The sequence below is a fragment of the Plutella xylostella genome, chromosome 13, assembly GCF_932276165.1.
Source record: "Plutella xylostella chromosome 13, ilPluXylo3.1, whole genome shotgun sequence".
Lineage (NCBI taxonomy): Eukaryota > Metazoa > Arthropoda > Insecta > Lepidoptera > Plutellidae > Plutella > Plutella xylostella.
This window is the reverse complement of record NC_063993.1, coordinates 6,473,507-6,486,462: the sequence shown is the minus strand read 5'-3', so window position 1 is coordinate 6,486,462 and position 12,956 is coordinate 6,473,507. Positions and strand designations below refer to the sequence as shown.

Below are 12,956 nucleotides of genomic sequence, written 5' to 3'. Positions count from 1 at the left end.
AGGTAGGCCGAATTAAAAGAGAATACTTAGCATGTTTTTGTTTCTTTAAAATCATTTTAATTTTAATTTTTGTACTTATAAAAAAGTTGATTACCTACCTTGTTACGTAAGTAAGTAGGTGTAGTATATGCTTCGTATAGAAACCTATTAGGTTTTGTTATGCAGCACACAGTGGTTAAATGAAATTTTACTTATAAATTAACATTCAGTCTTCCATTATAAATTTTATTGTGTCCTCCTATTATTTTGCCGTGTAAACGAGCTACACTAAAAGCCCATTCACGGTGAAAGCGGGTAGATGGGGAATGGTTCTTCTGAAATCGTCCACGTCACAGCAGAAGCTGTAGCCCAGGTCGATACGGTCCACTTGCCAGCCGATCCAGGCGAAGTCGGGGTTGTTCCTACATCTGTCAGTGCAGAAAGTCAGGGCTTTCACTTCCTCTTCAGTGTAGTAAGGGTTGTTGATACTGACGAACGCAGTGCCGAGTTGGCGGGACTCGTCGTATACAACCTGCAGGAAAAGACAAATGAGACGGTGTTATAAGCTTTAAGGACGGATATAGGTACCTAAACTGTTTTTTGGGTGATGGGAGAGGTATTATGAGCGAAAGACATGCGTTTTTCATCAAAATCCAGGGTTTCTTTCAGGCTAATGGAGATAATGAGCTATAGTCAACCGGGGCCAAGTCGCCTACGGGGCTAATGCCTCGAATCCATTTATCCTCGGAACCACATACTTTAGAACTACTGGAGTCATCTGCTATCTATCTTTGTAACTGAAACTTTTACCTCTGACCAATAGATGTCGTATCCGGGTTAATTTTCTTAACAAATCTGCCATTTTAATTTTTTCACCTCTTTCGGCCACCTCAGGTTTCCTGACACGTTTTTTTGAATCGTTCCAAATGTGTGTTTGTTTAAAAGAATCTATGTTTCTTAACTGTAAATACTGTTATTGTTTTGTTGCTTTACATATTGTTTTGATTATTTTATTGAAGTAACGTAAGATTCGGACACAATATGTAATTACAAAATTGTAGGTTTAGCTTTTATTTTGGGGTAAATGCCTCTGGGCTGATGGGGTTATTGCCTCTATTGCGGCGCAATAGCCCCATTTTCAGAGGCTCTAAACATTTTATGTTATGATAAATGTATTTAATACACTCACGAGCAATGAAAAAGTTCCAGTGACATGAGCACCAAATTACTCCTAAACGAAAAATACTAGGTTAATGACGCCTTCTGCAATATTGAAGAACATTTAACGGCGTATCAGAATTAACATTCTTAGTTCGGTAATCCAACTAAAACGTAAATAATTTTAATATATAATAACTAAATATTTTTAAAAAATTGCGTCATTTGGTGTCGTCGACACTATAATGTTGTTAACACGGTATATAGAAAATAATCATATAATAAATAAAAAATAGTCATATTAACAGAATGATCCCACTTGTTTTTAAAACTCTTAATAGTTTAGTAATGATTAAAATTCCGTCAGACTCTAAAATTGGTATACTTACTAATTTAAAGTTTTGGTTTGATTGCAAATTATAAAAAATATGCCCTTGTATGCTTTTATACTGTATTTTAATTTGTCACGTAAGTATTTATACTTTTTTAAGTCCAATAAATTTTTCATAAATAAAATGTTTAGCACCCCTGGAATCTTGGATGGGGTAAATGCCACTACAAGAAATTAGGCTACGTAGGCGCCATAGCCCCAAAAATTTTTGATCAACTGATTCTCCTTAACTAAGCGCAGTATTTAGTTTACAAGCTAATAATTAGCTACGTTAATAGTAATTCTATAAATTATATCTACTTAAACTTGTAAAAACCTCTTCCAAGCACACAAAACTAGTGAAAGAGGCATTAGCCCCACTAGGGGTTATTGCGCCTAAAAATGCCATTTTTTGTAGAAACGTCGTTTACACGTAGAAGATATTTAAAATTCTACAAAATTGCATCAAAATATGAAACTAGATAAAATTTCCTAATATGTATCACAAGTTATAACTTAATTTATTTATTTATTTATATAAGGCACATCAACAGTACATGTTACAATACACTTATAAAAGAAAGGTTAGAGAGGTACTTATCAATAACATGTACCAATTACAGACATGCTCAACACTTGTTAGGCACATAACAAAACATAGAAATAATCATAATTAAAAATACAGTTTAGTATTACAAAAAGAAAAATAAAACTTTAACTCACATTCTTTAAAAATTCTGACATGAAAACAGATATATAAACTTATTTAAACTATAAAAACAAAAACAACTTCTTAACACTAATATGTTATACATTATTAGTTAGAGATCGCACTAAGTACCTTATTTCTAAAAACTGCAAGACTATCCGAAAAAATATCCAAATTGTCAAATTTACTATTTATAGTGTTGAATTCATTGCACATTCTATTGAGTGGAGCGTGTACACCGAGGTTGGTTCTGGAATGGTTTGAGTGAAATAAATTGGTTATACGTTTACGCGGGTAATTAAATGGGACTGATATTTTGATTTTACTGGAGATATTAGTAGAGTATATTTTATTATTAACAACATTATATAAGAACATGAGATCATGCTGAATCCGTCGATGCCGTAAAGAAATCATATTGAAATATGTCAACCGCTGTTCGTACGGACACCGGTGTGAGATGCCGGGGCTGATGAAGGCGAGGTGGCGGGTGAAGGCGCGCTGGATGCCCTCGAGGCGCTGCGAGTGCACGGCGTAGTGCGGGTTCCACACCACGCTTGCGAACTCCAATATACTCCTAACCAAAGCGTTATACAAAAGGATTTTCGTTTTATTACTAAATCCCCTTGTATTACGCTTTAGAAAGCCAAGCATCTGAGCCCCTCTTTTAGTGACACTGTCTATATGACTTTTAAAATTTAGTTGGCTATCAAGTATAACGCCTAAATCTTTTATTTCCAGAACTTGACTAATATTTTGGTTTGCAATTTTATACAATGATACTAAAGGGTTTTTCTTTTTGGTAAATTTTATAAAGTAACATTTATTTATATTGAGACACATTTTGTTTCTGTCACACCAGATTTGAATCCTATTTATGTCTTGTTGAATTAGATTTATATCGTTTACGGAATTAACTGTTCTATAAATTTTAAGATCATCGGCATAGAGAGAAAATTTACAATGTTGAATGCAGGAAGTAATGTCATTAATGAAGATCAAGAATAAAAGTGGACCAAGATGAGAGCCCTGCGGTACACCCGATACAGCAGGATAAATATTAGAGTCATAACCGTTAACAACAACACTTTGTGGTCTATTGTGTAGGTATGATTTAAACCAAAGCAACAAAGATCCCTTAATACCTGAATAATTAAGTTTATGCAGCAATAGATTGTGGTCAACTTTGTCGAACGCGCTAGAAAAATCTGTGTAAATAGCATCAACTTCATGTCCCTTATCAAGTGCATCAGCTAGTTCTGAGATGTATTCAACTAAGTTGGTTTGAACTGAGCGGCCGCTGATAAAACCGTGTTGGAATTCGGAAATCAGTTCTCGAAAGGTGTGAGATAGAGATTTATACATGAGTGATTCGAATATTTTAGAAAAACAGGATAGAATAGAAATTGGTCGGTAGTTCTTAATATCACTTTGATCGCCCTTTTTATAGATTGGTATAATTCTTGCCTTTTTCCACTCTGCCGGAAAGATACCATATTTGAGGGAACTATTTATAATGAGATAAAGAGGAAAAGTTAGTCTAGATGCACATCTTTTTACAAAAATAGGAGGAATGCCGTCGGGTCCAGCACCTTTGTAAATATCTATTTGCTTCAATTGTTTTAGTATATCCGTTTCAGTAAATACTAAATTGGACAAATTACTTATGTTGTTAGGGGAAATAGTTGATGAAGGTGGACTGTTCTCATTATATTGTGTAGTAATAGAATTGACTGTGTAAACTGATGAAAAATGAGAAGCAAAAAGGTTAGCAATATCAGGACCGGTGTCAGCAATAGAGCCCTCATTTTTCATTTCAGCTGGAAGACAAGCTGATGATTTTCTCTTAGCTTTCATAAAACCCCAGAACGCTTTTGGGTTCTTTGGAATGTTTTGCTCCAACTTTGATCTATAAGTACTGTAACAGTTTGCTGTTAATTTGTGACACTGGGTTCTTATCAAGTCAAATTCTAATTTATCACGAGGGTTATTGTACTTTCGAAACTTTTTCCTTAATTTTTCCTTTTATTTTATTTTATTTATTTGCGAAACAAACAGCAATGTACAAGGGAAAATTATCACAGAATAACTTACAACTATAAATTGCCAATTATATGCTTCGACTATACACCAAAAATATTAGCTTAAATTAGTAAATAGTTTAAAAATTCAAGATTAGCATAAAATTCATAATTAATACAAAGTTTAAAACATTACAAAATAAATAAAAAATTACAAAAATTAATATAAAATTCAAAATTATTATAACACAATATTTAAAACATTACAAATATTAATATAAAATTCACAATTAGATACTTAATACAAAATTTTAAAACAAGAATTAATATAAAATTCGTTAAGTACCGTTAAAAATACAAAATATACAAAAACATTAACATTACATTACAAAAATTCATGATCATTTAAAACATTATAAAATTAAAAATTAATGCAATAATGAAGAAAAAAAGTTATAGTATACCTACATACGCAAGCAAGTGTGAGTGTTGGTGTGCTGTGTATGTGTGTATGTGTGTGGTTGTGTGCGGTTTGTCTGTAACATAAAATATGTCCATCACTCATCGTTTAAAACACCTTCCGAACCCGGTGTATTTGCAATATTTATTCTGATATTATTAGTAAAAACATTTCTTGATGTTGAAAATATCTCTAGGCTACTGAATCTTTTATTGTACGTTGTCATAATTCTTTTTAAAGCGTTATTGGAACAGTAGTTGGTATGGTAGGGCAGTGGTCTAAAATGGTTTTCATTTAATAGTTTTATTAATGGGACAGTAAACCAAGGTGGCCATTTAGATTTAGAGGTTTTATGCTTAGGAACATACTTATCGATTATTTCATTAATTATTTTATAGAATATTTGAACCATTCCATCAGTATTTTCACAATCTACGAATTCAGTAAGCCAGTCAATTTCGGAGAGTTCAGTAAAAATGTTGGTATAGTCTGCTTTAAAAAAATTATATCGGGTCTTATTACGAGGTCGAAGGTAAGCCATGTTAGAAGATGGGATAGTGAGTAACAATGGAGGATGTTTAGTATCTAATTTACTAAGTAAGTCTAAGGGCTCCGATATAGAAACCTCGGGAATGTTACTAAGTGCGAGATCCAACAGTTTATTGTCAATGTTTAAAATATTATTGCTTTGATATAAATTATTTATGGATAGAAAATCTATAAGAGAGTAACCTAAATTACAATTTTTACTATTGGTGGGTATCATATGGTTACTATTACTAGAATGTCTACTCCAACTGAGAAAACCAAGATTGAAATCACCGACTATGATAACATTGTCTACATCATTCATTACTGTGTCTACATTATTCAAATAATTATCTAAAGTATCTTTTTTAACAGGCGGAGGTAAGTAAACAGCACATAAGGCAATTTTTTGAATAGTATCATTAATTTTAACTTGTACACTGACCCATAAATCTTCACAATCAGATTCATAATTAGAAACTCGGACAGATTGTATATCACGGGATACCGCTATAAGGACTCCTCCCCCGTCAATTTTAGTATTAATGGTTTCACGTCTATCTCTTCGGTATACAATATATCTAGAGTCAATTAGCTCACTGATGTTTATACTAGAATTAAGCCAAGTTTCTGTAAAAATTATTACTTTGTAATCACACTGCAAAATATTGTTCATCACATCATTTGTCTTGGTCCGAAGACCACGAACATTTTGATAATAAATATCAAACATTTTAAAAATTGAGATCAAAGAATCACGTTTATAGGTATTTAAAATAAACTACTTAATACTAATTTAAACTATATGTTTGAGACTGTCCAGGTTGTGGATGGTGTAACGCTGGCTTGTTTCGTCTTTTTTCACAAATATTCTGCCATTCTTAAACCAGACAAACTTGTAGCCAGCTTCTCTAGCCTTAATCCGTGCAGCAGCATGCAGTGATTTGTTGGTTGGAGTGAGATGTTCCGATACAAATACTGGTTTTTGGGGCCCTTCATAGCCTAGTTGTTTGGAGTTGAGTTTGTCTTTAGGATTCTTTTTATTAAATCTAGAAACAGCAGCCAGAACTGAGTCACGGTCTTCTTTTTTACATAGTTTAACTATTATAGCTCGAGGCTGGGCACTGTCTTTATTTATTTTGGCGACTCTGGTTACGTTTACTATATCTTCTTTCTTGAGCGGGTTATCTACTACAATTGCTAGCTTATTAAAGCATTCCACCAAATTTTCAGATCGATTTTCAGGTATTCCATTTATTTCAATATTGTTATCGCGCATGTGTTGTTCTACAAGATGTAACCTTCCTGAAAGATCTTTAACGGTTGAATTCAGGGCAGTGTTATCGGCTTCTAGTTTCTTTATTGTATCATTCTTCTCAGATATAAGAGTTCTCATACTTTCAAATTGTTCATTAAAAAATGACAACGAATCGCGAAAACCAGAGATCAAATCATTTATAGCCTTGAGGTCGACTGCTACTACTTCTTTAATGGTTTGCTTAAAACTGCCTGTCAGCTCCTGTTTTAAAATGTCTCGCAACATGGTTTCGGTGACGTAGTTTTCAACATCAGGGGAGGTATTAGTAGTTGATGACGTCGGGTTCCGTTTAGCACGAGTGGTCACATTTGCATTAGTAGTTGCGACATTGGACGTTGCCGATGGGGATTCGCAGACGGATGCAGCTACCGCGCGAGCAGGAGTGTTCGAATTGTCACCTTTTGGTCGTCTACTAAGGCACTCCTGACATTTCCACTTGCGTTTGTGCTCCAATTCCATTAAAAGAAATAGTTTTTCTAAGACATTAGCACACTGGAGATCGTACCTATGTCCACAGATTGAACAGTTAATAAATTCTTTATTTGGTATATTATTACGGCAGCCTGCACATTTTCCATAATTATTAGTGGGTGGCATTTTGGTGTAAAACTACTCTTCTTTATTATTAGTCCGTGAGATCAAACGTGTGAATGTGAAGGATACTTCTTCTTTATTATTGTTCCGTGGCAACAGATCCGTGCATAGACAGCGCTGCGTATGTGTGCGTGTAGCAGTAGCTGGTCGCGGGGGGGCGGGGCGGGAGGGCCACGCGCCGCGTCTAACGTCCGTGCAGTTTGACCGTTACGAAAAATATTTATAATGTTTATGTTGATTACTCACATATAGTTTGGAATTGTGAATTGACACTTATCACACTTTGTAGCTTATGGAATGAGCTATACGTAGATATAAGTCACTTGTACATTTATCACTAATTTACCACTTTTTCTGATTAAAATCTAAGAGCGGGAAAGAAACGATGTTATTGTTATGGCGTTCGCGGGTAAATAGGGCGTATAGTCTGTTTGTTATGATCAAATGAATATGAAAGTCAAAGTATTGTGGCGCAATGGCCCCGGTTGACCTTAATTTCATATAAAAAGCAGGAGTTTTTCATTTCGTTTAGTAATTTTATTCTTATAAATAGTTAGGTACCCAAGTTACGACCGCGACATTTCAGCGGGCGACATTTAGTTTTAGGGGCTATAAAACTAAATAGTGCGAGGAAAGTAGACACTACACCTATAATACTAACTACGGTAGTAGTTATGCTTGAAAATAATTTCGTTTCAATATAGCTAAGTAGGTGCTTATAAATATCAAGTCGCGTTGTTATCTTTAATTGCCAATGTTTATCGAAAATGTAGGCACACTCACACAGTGCCTTCAATCTTTTGGCTCTATGCCACACGTACCTTATAGAAGTAGAGCGGCACCGGCACTTGAGGATTGTTGTTGGCGTCGTGGTGCAGGTAGATGTCCACCAGCCGGCCGGCCTGGTCGCGCAGCTGGCTCACCCCGAACGTGCCCGTGTACACCATCGTGCGGTATCGAGCTACGCCGATGCGCGCGCGCAGGTTCTGGGAAATAGAATGAGGTTATTTGTGTAATTGTTTGATGCTGCAGTAGATGGATTCTAATGGGTTCATGGTTACACTTCTACTTGTTTATGGAAGTAGATTATTCTAGTTCATTAGGCACCTACCGAAACCTCTTCTATTCCTCATTTTATGCTGCCTATGTTTTTGATAAAAGCAGAGCCAGTTTTCCACTAGGAACGCAGCGGTTTATGGCAAAGCTCTAGAATCTTCCTAATCAACAGCGGCAACAGTCAATGAAATACATATAGTATGCTAATAGGCGTCTGTGAGTATGTTTGTGTATTATACCTGCTCTAGCCAGTTCCAGTTGCCAGCGTTAAACGGCTGCCATTGCGGAGCGGCGTTGATGAAGAAGAAGGTGGACCGCTGGCCGGTGGCGAACACAAAGTCCGTCTTGGCACTAAGATGGCCGCGGGCGAGGTACTGCCTGGCCGTCACGTATTTGTCCGCTAACTCCTCGCCCACGTAGCCGGCGATCTCTATCTTCTGCTGCACTTGCGTGTACTGAGTGTTGATGGCTACTCCTGGGTAGAAGGTGCCGGCTGGAAATATTTTAAATAACGATTGAATGAAGGGAAAAAAATGGGGTTCAAAATTTGAGGTCTTGATAAATTCTTGAATGCGTTCTGTTAATTTTGAACTAGGTAATCACTACCAAAATCTCTTTTCAGCCTTATCCAAGCAGTACTTGTGCCTTGGGGCGCTTATTAACATCTTACATAAGCCGATGAATACTATGATAACTAACTACATATTTCAGTTTGGAAGTAGATTTCAAGAGCTATCGAAAACCGATAAATACGGCGCTGTGAATGGCGGAACGCGCATTAAACGAGTTTATCGACGTCGATAACGAACTCATGTAGCGGCTGCAGGAAAATTAATTGGTTGCACCCACCGTTCCAGCCGGGTCGTGAGACGCTGGTCTGGTGCACGGCGTTGTCCGGGTTCTGTTCGTACCACACGTAGAGCACCTCCAGGCGAGCCTGGTCGAAGCACGACCAGTACCACGGGTGGAACACGCCGTCCACCACGTGGCCGACTCTGGAATGAAAACATTTATGTAAAGTCTGTTATTTTTTAATTTCAGACAGAATATGAACAGTTCATCAACAATCGATTGTCCGTCCAATATCGTTTTATTAATCGCGGGCGACTTTAAGTGATGGTATAGCTACATCAATATGGCTAGGTAAGTCTGCAGAAGGTAGAAGAATAAAAACAGCGGCGTTAATTTATTAACCTGAAAGCAGGTAGGTACTAATAATTTTGTTTACAAAGGAGAACTGTTACGATGTCTTAAACATTGACCTCCTTCGGGTCAATAACTGATAAAATTCAAGCTGAATCAAATCTATACAAGATATGGCTAACATTTAATAAGTTGCTATAAATCTAGCAAATTAGAAATCATTGGTTCAGTGTAAGTAGGTGTAGTTACTTAGCGTAGCCAGGTTGGGAACTGGGCTACAGTGTCTACGAAACTTCATACATAGTAATAAAGTCATCATCCACTGTTGGTCATAGTTTCCTGCTAAGAACCGCCAGTATACTTATATACACTCTGTCCTCAGTCATATCCCTATCCAGCCACGACCGGTCACCTACTGTCTAAAGCAGTCGGTCAAGAAGTTTATCGATTGTCACTATATATCTCGATTCGCCATAAATACGGCGCAGTGATTGGAGGAACGCGCATTAAACGAGTTTATCGACGTCGATACTGACCTCTTGTAGCGGCCGCAGGCTGGGAAGGATCTAGTTTTACCCTAATATCCTAGAGGTGACATTCGTCGAAAACACTAGATTCTTACCTGATGACGTGGTTGTTGTTATAGCAGCGTTCCCCCGTGTACTCGGCGGTGCTGACGGAGTGGCCGGAGCAGACCAGCTCGCCGAAGGGCGTCTCGTCGTTCATCCAGCCGCTGCCGTACACGATGTTGCCGTTCACGCATGTCGCTTTCTGTTAACGTTTTAGAAGTATGAATATATGGCTTCCTACGGAGGAATGTGTAATGCAGATTGCGGTCTTAGTGTTGCGAGCGCTTTTACGGTGATGAAGTATGGGGAAAGACTCTGATGATAATGATGATTTTCCATTATTGAATTTAAGTAGGTACTTATACAATCTGCAACGCTAAAGCACTGCTAGGCATCCTTTCCTTATCTAACTATTGTCTGCTACCCGTGTAGCGAGGGCAGGTTTGGCAAGGCTAGCTTATCAGGAAAGCGCTTTTTCCTTTCTCTATATACATATGCATGATGATGTAAAAAGCATACAGTAAGCCTAATGTTTTAGTTAACAAAAGTTGGCACCCTTTCCTTTTTGCAACATCCTGTAAACCTGTAACACTTGACGATCGTTTCCAAAATCATAGGCGCTCCGCTCACTGCACTAGAGTCGACGCCGCGCCTCCTCAACTCTAGCAATAAGCTGAGCGCATTATGAAGATGTCAAAACTTACACCATCCTCAACAACGCTGTCCATATCAAGCAAGGCCGCATGAGCGATGTGTCGGTTATTCCCCACGCACACCACACGTATCTTCTCTCCCGCGTCCAGATGGATGACCCCCGAGTTGTCAGCGGCTGACAGGTAGCGCGCGCCGCGCAGGTACACCGGCTGCGGCTGCCCGAGGTCGCCGTTCACGCGGAAGTTGCATCCTGGGGTGAGGACAATAGGGGATGGTTGAACTACACTCACGAACCATAGAACAACGCGGATCCGGGTGTACCCTCTTCCTTCGACCATTTACCCCTCTTCATACTCAATGTCACGAGCAATGAAAAAGTTTCAGTGACATATGGAACGTCAATGGCAGGTGAAACTTTATCATTGCTCGTGAGTGTACTTATGATTACCAGAGTGACTGCTGTATAAAGGTTTCTATTAAAGTTGATCTGGTGTTTATGAAACATGGCTTTGGACATTCCGCATTAGTTCCTGTTACGAAGTACAGATTTATAGGAATTAGGTATACTTACTTATCACATTTTTTTCTGGGTGTTTAAAAACTGTATGTCTGATTATTCCTAAACTGATATTATGATAAGTTATGTTGTATGTGTAAATTCATCATGGTCATCATCAGCCCGTTATCATCCACTGCTGGAGATATGCCTCTCCTAAGGAGCGCCTCAAGTGGCCACAGCACAATTTCCTCCACCTTTCTCATCCAGCCACTACCGGCCATGGATATGAATAGTTTTTATTCTTTAAATCTTAGCACAACAGCTAGAGTACCTACTCTCACGATAGTGTTAAGCCTCGAATTCACTAGGGCACAAGTTCTGAGACTGTTACAGAACATCTACGGTGCGTGTTCTCAGAACATTTTGGTAACATGTCGTGATACATGTTGCTTGTCCACACCAGCAGTCTCCGCCGACATGTCGCCCGAGGTTGTCGTGGCAGTTAAGCCTCGAATTCACTAGGGCACAAGTTCTGAGACTGTTACAGAACATCTACGGTGCGTGTTCTCAGAACATTTTGGTAACATGTCGTGATACAGAAGTCGCGCACGCGTCCACACTCTGCAACAGCGGTCGCTAGACCTAGTAAAAAAAATATACTCTATGCGCTAGACTGATGTCGCAGAAAGTTCTGTCTCGCGAGCCAAAACACGGAACCTGTTCTGCGACACGTAGATGTCGCTGTATTGTCGCGTGCGACGTCGCAGAACAGAGCGCGACGTCGCGGCGACACGTAGACGACATGTGCCTAGACAGGTTCTGCGACAATTTGTCGCCTAGTGAATACGAGGCTTAATTAATAAGTTCCGGAGACATATGGAACGTCATGGCAAGTGGAACTTTTTCACTTTTTTCATTGCTCCTGATTATTTGGAAATAGTATTAATTGGAATCAACACTTTTTGATTACCTACTTACCGCTGTGGGTCCTCAGGTATTCGGAGACGTTGCTCGCTTGTTTCGCCTGCTGCAGCGCGAGGTACTGGTCCAGGTAGTCTTCGAACTCCTCTTCTCCCAGCTCCAGAGCTAGTCGCCCCGGCTCCGGCAACTCAGCAGGAAGACTCCATGCACTCGCCAGGAGTGCCACCACCAGCACACAACCACGCAACATCATTATGCAATAAAAACTTATTACACAACAACGAATACTGAGTTTTTTTCTCGGACAGTGCCCGACGGCTCGCTCAAGCCTTGCACTATGTAATCTTTTATCAACATTTTGACTTTTATACAGACGTTCGTATCATCAGAGTATAAAATTAGCTATCGTGAATTAACACGATAAAAGCATCCTAAATACCCTTGTAAGCCGCCCAAGATAAAGATTGGGCAGCCGGATTGTATTGTAAGAATCATTTTGATTCAGTAATCGTGAGGTGAATGGGTAATTTTGGGAATTTTTGTTCAGGTTGTGATAAATACTGAATAGTCTGATTTTTATCGTGAAACTGCTGAGCTTAGTATGATGTATGTGTTGTATGAAGATAATGCACTTTGTTTATTTATCATTATACTTAGGTAGGTACATATATGGCGACGTACGATATTCACAGATGGACTCTAGACTAATTGGTAGCTAGCTACTTAAGTATATGATTTGTAGGTGTAAAAGCACATCATATTACCTAATATGATGTGCTTTTACACCACAACAGCCCATTGGATGTAATTTTTAACCGACGTATGTACCTACTACCTATGTAAAGTTTGGATTCTTTTTCTTTCCTCAGGGAATCAACACTAGTTATAGCTTAGAGTTTGTCACCGCGGTGGTGAAAATTATCCAGTCACATTAGCGCTGAATGGCCAGGGTTCGGCGGATAAGAACGTGCCTTGAA

The 12,956-nt window shown here is 38.3% G+C and overlaps 1 protein-coding gene across 1 annotated transcript; it reads right to left on the bottom strand.

The window, feature by feature from the left end:
- Window positions 1-204: 204 nt before the first annotated feature.
- On the bottom strand, window positions 205-12,251 carry LOC105380185. Its single transcript, XM_011549687.3, has 7 exons — window positions 12,037-12,251; window positions 10,610-10,809; window positions 9,959-10,107; window positions 9,043-9,188; window positions 8,433-8,686; window positions 7,959-8,123; window positions 205-511 (listed from the first exon to the last, which is right to left on the bottom strand). Exons 1-7 carry the CDS (start codon window positions 12,230-12,232, stop codon window positions 263-265), a joined length of 1,359 nt encoding a protein of 452 aa, XP_011547989.3. The 5' UTR covers window positions 12,233-12,251; the 3' UTR covers window positions 205-262.
- Between the last annotated feature and the right edge of the window lie 705 nt (window positions 12,252-12,956).